At 40.2% G+C, this 7,500-nt stretch overlaps 1 protein-coding gene across 1 annotated transcript in view; it reads left to right on the top strand.

Annotated features, from left to right (window-relative positions):
- The window catches only part of dpf1 (double PHD fingers 1), a 48,011-nt gene that overhangs the window by 16,956 nt on the left and 23,555 nt on the right, over positions 1–7,500 (top strand). The window contains exons 3-6 of the mRNA XM_060888185.1: positions 2,489–2,649; positions 3,685–3,792; positions 4,022–4,149; positions 6,973–7,062. Of these exons, the coding sequence (XP_060744168.1) occupies positions 2,489–2,649; positions 3,685–3,792; positions 4,022–4,149; positions 6,973–7,062 (487 nt within the window). The remainder of the gene's footprint in view (positions 1–2,488; positions 2,650–3,684; positions 3,793–4,021; positions 4,150–6,972; positions 7,063–7,500) is intronic.

Below are 7,500 nucleotides of genomic sequence, written 5' to 3'. Positions count from 1 at the left end.
GCTCCCGAGCGCCAGCTGCACTCATGCAGCCCCAGACCATCTATTTCCCAAACACAACCTCTGGATATGACACTGACCAGGTACATTTTGTAGGACCATGGTGAGGTCTGTTCTGAGTGGAACCTGTCGTGTTAAACAGCTGTATGGTCTTAACACACCTGCATTCACACCTGAGACCTTGTAACACTAACAAGTCACGTGACAACAGGAAGAGAAAATGGCTAATTGGGCCCAATTTGGACATTTTCACTTTGTTTTTACTCACTTTTGTGTCCGGTGGTTTAGACATTAATGGCTGTGTGTTGAGTTATTTTGAGGGCAAATTTACACTGTTATACAAGCTGAACACTCACTACTTTACATTGGAACACAGGGTCATTACTTCAGTGTTACATGAAAAGATCACAAAGTTCACAGAGTGAAAAGCACAAAAGGTTTCTGAACAGACAAAAAAGAGGCTGAAGGTGAAGAACTAATTTATTATTTTAGGAGAATAAAAAAAATATATATATAGAAGGAAATCCAGCGAAGTAACAGCACCAGAAAAGGCAAAAATATGGAGAGAAATTATGTTAAATTCAGAGTTAATGTCCTGAAGGTTCAGTTAAAATAAAAATGTATTATTGCTAATCAACAGAGTTTCTGTGTAACCGGAGAACAAACCATGACAAGGCTTTGAGAGGAAAAGCAGACGCTGTAGTGAACAAAACCAACTAATTAGGCAGCTTAATCACACCAGTCTTGAGATATCTGTTTCCTCCTGAGGGCATCATGACCACGGTGCTCATGACCATCCTCATTCTCTACACCAACATTTCACCATGATGTCATTTCAGCCTCATGTCTTTTACAGATATCAACATCTAAAGTCATTAACTTGTACACGCTGTTGCCTTAATTCACTAATCCTCTTTTAGTTTCTCTGTATTTTTGTTTTCACTCATAATAAAATAAATCTGTACTCGTGTCCTCCACCAATCCCCGAGAAGACTCGACTACACGCTCAGATCATAACTGCAGGTCGTCTCCTGTCGACTCTCCTCTTCAGCTCTCACACAGTTTCAGTAGAGTTCAGCTCAGGGGTCAAACCTACACCAGTTTTGTACATGTATGAATTTTTGGACCATTGACTTGCTAGAAGAATCCCTTGGTGCCGAACCGGGCTTTTGAAGAGAAACACAGCCCCGACTTCACAGAACCTAGACCATACTTAAACGTGGTGTTCATCATTCTTCTCATTACTCCAAAACTAGTTTTTGTTGCCATAAATATTTATTTCTATTTCATTTGACCAAAGATACCAGTTTCACTTATATTAGTGTTTAGATAGTCTTAGAAAGACTTCTTTCTTCGTACACCTTCCAAATAGTTTGTTTCTGTGGAGGTGGTGTCTAACTGTAGACTTTGAGACTTGTTGACCCCAAAACGCTGCCATCTTCTGCACATCTCCAACTGTAATCCTTGGAGAAATTCTTTTCTCTAAGCTTCCTCCTCGCCTGTGGGTGCAGTTCCCTCGGAATCATGTTACACAACTTCAGTTCAGTTACTGTGACCCAAAACTTTCACTGAAGCATATAATGTTGTGTGTTGGTGAACAAAGGCTTTAAATTAACCTCGTATTCTAATGTTACAGCAGTAAATACCTGTTTTGTGGAAGTTTTGATCTTAGAACATTAATCTTAAAAAATGATCTATGTTTGGATTAAATCTACTTACATTTGGCTGATTGTTATTTTACTTAAATTCAAAAAGATCGTTTTAAAATATGTGAGTCAGTCTAAAGGTCTTAGTTCTATGTTCTCTCAGCTTCGGTCTTCATTACTGTAGGGTTAGGGTTAATTAGTGTACGGTTAGGGTTCATTACTGTAGAGTTAGGGTTAGGGTTCATTACTGTAGGGTTAGGGTTAATTAGTGTACGGTTAGGGTTCATTACTGTAGGGTTAGGGTTCATTACTGTAGGGTTGGGGTTCATTACTGTAGGGTTGGGGTTCATTACTGTAGGGTTGGGGTTCATTAGTGTACGGTTAGGGTTCATTACTGTAGGGTTGGGGTTCATTACTGTAGGGTTGGGGTTCATTACTGTAGGGTTAGGGTTAGGGTTCATTACGGTTAGGGTTCATTACTGTAGGGTTGGGGTTCATTACTGTAGGGTTAGGGTTCATTACTGTAGGTACTCATAAAGAGGCTGAACGTTTTAATCAATGCAGCTGTGGAGGCTCATAAAAGACCAAACTTTCACTCTGGTACTGTGGTGTGAGATCTTTTAATGTTACAGCTAATTAGTTGTGTTTTATAAGCAAAAAGTTACTAGAAGCCAAAGAAGTGTGGATGTGATCAGAACCCTTGTTATGATCTGGAGCTTAACTGGAACTTATTCACAAAAAAATAAAGATTAAAAAAGTTCCAGATTCATGAACAAACTCTCTGAAGAGACCAGTTTTAAACCATGTTCATTAAATCATGCCTTCACCTTTGTACTTCTTTCTAGCCTGGGTGAGGAGTTTTATCGTGAGGCGATCGAGCATTGCAGAAGCTACAACGCTCGTCTGTGCGCTGAGCGATCCATGCGTCTGCCCTTCCTGGACTCACAGACTGGCGTGGCACAGAGCAACTGCTACATATGGATGGAGAAGAACCACCGAGGCCCGGGTGAGTGTCTGTGTGCTGGCGTTTATTAAAGAGACATGAGATGGTATTAAAAAAAGATGCTCTCATAGAAAGCCGTAAGATTGCGATTTAGCAGATATTCTATTCTATAAGTATCCTGGTCACGGTCTTGCTGGACCTGTATCTCAGGAACCATCTCAGGAATATCAGATGTGAGGCAGGAAAACTCTGAGATGTTTGTACACACGTTCACAACTGGGAAGGTGGACGGAAACCGGACAACTCAGAGAAATCCACAGAGGCATGCAGAGAACATAAAAAGTAAGACTAGCTAGTGAGCTAACAGACCTAGTGAATCACCCAAAAGCATTTGTTTATGTTTTGTAGATAACGTCACCTTCTACCTTCTTATACTGTTGAGAGTGGAGGAGGTGTTTACTTCAGTGTAGCTCACTTAGTGTACATCATCGCTGCACCAACAACGGTGAAGTAAGAACTCGAGCAGTTTTATTAGATGACTTATTTACTTTTACTTCAGTTCTTGAGTAGACTTGAGTAAATAATGACTCCAGCAGCAATGCGTCACTCTTCACTGTCTGCCATCAGAGAAAATCATTCTGTAGTCATTTCCCTGAAAAACGTGTCAAAATCCCATCACTGCTTTTCAAATATTATGCCTTCAGGATATTAATTGATGGCTTCTGCTGGCAGTTTGACATCAAACAATGTGCTGTACTTTTTCTGGACATTTCTTTTAAAGCTTCCTGTAAAATCTGTCAAGTTGTTCAGTACTGGCATAAGAGCAGAGTCATTTTATCTGCTTATTTGTACTTAATGGATTATAGAATTATATTCATTCCAAATTTTGGACTGAAGCGCAGTTTGGATCCTGAGCTCGTGTTCCAGTCTGTCTGGGTTTCTGTGGGTTCTTTGGTTTCCTCTCACCTTCAGTGAAGATGACTGAATTTAAATGTTTCTACCTGTAGTATTTTTTATTTTAAACTCCAGTTATGTGAAGATTCCTGATTTGTAAAGAAACAGACTTGTGATGGTTGTGGTTTTGTATCTGTGCCTCAGGTGTGTCTCCAGGGCAGCTGTACACGTATCCAGCACGCTGCTGGCGGAAGAAAAAACGGTTAAACATCCTGGACGATCCACGTCTGGGACCCATCGAATTTAAGATAGGTAAGAGACGGATGCTGCCAGTGTGATAAAGAGTGTATGGTATCGTCTGTGGGTTTAGTGGCTGCAATGATTTTGTAGAAGAGGATAATTTAATGAGCGACTGCAGGGACATACAGATAAAGACGCATCACTGAAAAGCTGTTTGCATGTACTTAAAGTAATTGTGAGAGTATTGGTGTGTGTGTGTGTGTGTGTGTGTGTGCGCGTGTGTGTGTGTATGTGTGATCAGACTATGAGTCTGCTCTGAAGAAGGAGGGAGGTGTCCCTGAGGGTCCTGTCCTTGAGTCTTTGCTCAGTGGAGAGCCTTTAGATAAGAAAGTGGAGACGAAGGAGGAGGAGGCCATGAGCGAGTGTCAGGTGAGCGACTCTGTGCACATGAAGCTTGATAAATATAATAAAATATAAGAAAGACTTTTTTTTAAGACTTTAGAGGAGACGGAATCTCAATATCAGGAAAAACAACAACTTTAAATGAATGAAAACTAAAAAACGAGTGTTTAATGTTTAATCTGTTTTTTTTTTAATAAAGAGGACACATCGAATGAGCAGAAACTTATTTTAAATTGATGACTAGTTAACTAAAAGCTTTAAAATTGATTAGATCCATACACACATTATGATCCCATCACCTCCTGGAGTACATTTTGCTTTCGTTATTCTGTGTGTGAAATTATAAAGAAACAGAAATACAGAACCATATTAATTCTGGATCAAGTGCTATTTTCTCAGCTGTTGGATAATGAAGCTGAAACCCGTCGTGTTAAATTACACCAGAGTTTCAGTGAACAAAGTGACTGTTCCACATTTAGCTGCCTTTTTATCGCAAATCTTCTAACTTTTATTAGTCACTTTTAAAAATGTCTCTTGCTTTAACGTTACATCATACAGTGTGATGTTCAAAGTATTTTCTATCCCAGACTAGAAAAATGCTGCGTGTTTAAAGATGATGTGCTTTTAATAAACACTATCTTGAATACTTCAGTTCTTTGGGTAAACTCCAGGCAGGTGAACTGCAGACAGGTGATGTGAATAATCTGAATGACCAACTTAAAAAAATAATCTTAAGCAGATGCAGAACCTGACTGAATAGGAGGAAGTGTTCACCTAAATATTGATGTAACCTTTGGACTTAAGTCACGGCTCTGAATGCGAGCCCATGTGCTTATCGCTCTCTCTCTCTTTCTCTCTCTCTCTCTCTCTCTCTCTCTCTCTCTCTCTCTCTCTCTCTCTCTCTCTCTCTCCCCCATAGCCACCTTTAGCAGATTAAACCCTGCATCATTCAGACTTGCAGCACACTTTTACTCTGGCTATGAAAGTCCCATTACACAGCATGTGATGTAAATAAATCCTACAGACAGCGTACGTGGAGAAATGGATGTTTCTGGCAGCTGAAACCTTCATCCTGCTTTTTTCTATAATTATACCGTACTCTTAGCGTCATGGCCAAAAACTGCATCATTTCTTACCCGCTGCAGTTCCCAGACACTTCCAGCTCAATGTTTTTTACTTGTTTTTTACTTTTCTTTTTTATATCTCCTCACTACGGGTTAGATATTTATCAGCTTCTCTTAACACACGAGCCTCCTTCTGACTCGTCCTGTCTCACCTCGACTGATGACCGAGAGTTTGTTGTGAATTTACACACTTCATCCAGATAAATTAGGATTAAAGGTAAAGGAGCAAAAGCAGGATTTCACGACACGATTCAGTTGAATCAATTACAACTGGGCAAAAAATAAACAATAATTATTTATACAGTAAAACAGTATTATTATTATTATTATTATTATTATTATTATTATTATTATTATTATTATAGACAGCACTATGTCTCTATTATATCTCTATGTCTCTATTATATCTCTATATCTATTAGATCAGAGCAGCTGTGAGCCCCAGCCCATGTTTTATTTTGTGTGTGTGTGTGTGTGTGTGTGTGTGTGTGTGTGTGTGTGTGGTTGAACAAGAATTGTGCTGACAGCTTGGAGACACTGCAAGTGGGCACACATTTCATGTGCATATTGTGTGTGTGTGTGTTGCATTGCATTGCCTTGTTCCTTACACACATAGCTGCATGTGCACACACACACACACACAAACACACACACACACACACCAGACATGACATCTATCCCATGGGTCGACAATTAGCCAATTTGCACCTCAATTAAGAGGCACTCTGCAGACCGCAGGCTGATCTGGAAGAGGACCTGTGATCCTACATCTTGTCTCTCTGCAGGAAGGAAACTCTCGTGAGCGTCTCTTCCCCTGCAGGCTCTGATTTTCTCTCAGGACTCTGATCCTGCTCATGCTCATGCTGTCTCCGTGCTTTAATAAGGGCTGAACGATTTCATTTAACTTCCATTGAACTGCGAGCTTCACAAGGCGCGTTATCGTTATTACACACATTATTACAGACGGATCACAAGTATTTGGAATATTCAGAATTATTACATGTTTATTTGTGTATTATGTAACAGAAGCCTTTATCCAGAGCAGCTCACATTTATCTCATTTATACAGACAAGGGCCTTGTTCAAGAGCCACACAGAGGCAGATTATTGGTCCTGGGATTAAAACACACAACCTTCTGCTCAGGAGCCTGGCATATTAACCACTGAGCTACCACATGTGACTGTGAGGCATCATTCTCCATGTGAATAATCTGTAAAAACACCATTTCATTCATCTTCGTCCTGGTCAGGAATCTACAGTCTATCAGGTCCCCCATCCCTTTATTGGGGATCTACAGTCTATCACACACACACACACACACACACACACACACACACACACACACACACACACACACACACACACAGAGAGATGAACATGTGAACTGGAAGTACTGTGTTTGGTTATGAAATGCAGTGATATTTCATCAGTTAGACGTTTTTACACTCAGGATCACTTTAACTGTGAAACAAAACAGTTAATAATATTAAACTTCATTAGAAAATGATTAGGTTTCAATTAGCTTTGTTTACATAATGATATTTTTTCTTTTGATGGACCGAGGAAATCAGAGGAAACTTTGTCTATCTCAAGGACTGAAATTGTTTTCTGGATAAGACAATGTACAACAGTAAGTGTAGCACATGTGTGATACAACTGGATTACGAACGCCTGTGTGTGTGTGTGTGTGTGTGTGTGTGTGTGTGTGTGTGTGTGTTTTTGCAGAAGTTGCTGGTGGGAGACTTTCCACATGACCTGGATGTGGAAGAGATGGAGGAGGACATGCCTAAGCGCAAGAACCGCACCAAAGCGCGGGTATGTGGCAAACAAACACACAAACAAACAAACAACAACATAACCCAGTGACACGCCACACACACACACACCACACACTATTAACGTGTCTTTGGGATCCATAAGCTTGTCTCGAGAGCAATGAATTTTGTGCACTGTGACTGGAGGAAGGGCTGTGTGAAAATACTGACTTTTACTTCTGTTAACTGAGAAGATCTCCTGCTGGTGTTACACACCTACCTTCAGCTGAGAAAGGTTCTGTCTGTGTGTGTGTGTGTGTGTGTGTGTGTGTGTGTTTCTCAGATGTTAGAAATGCTTGACATTGTGGGGACATCTTGCTGCTCTTTAAGTGAAACAATCATTCAATGCATTAAATTAGCTTTTAGTTGATTAGATTAAAGTTCACTTTTATGTGGAGGCTTAAGCTGTGTGTGGTGTGTGTGAGTGTGTGTGAGTGTG

Source organism: Tachysurus vachellii, chromosome 15 (assembly GCF_030014155.1).
Source record: "Tachysurus vachellii isolate PV-2020 chromosome 15, HZAU_Pvac_v1, whole genome shotgun sequence".
Lineage (NCBI taxonomy): Eukaryota > Metazoa > Chordata > Actinopteri > Siluriformes > Bagridae > Tachysurus > Tachysurus vachellii.
The sequence above is the reverse complement of the archived record's forward strand: the minus strand, read 5'-3'. Positions and strand labels throughout refer to the sequence as shown.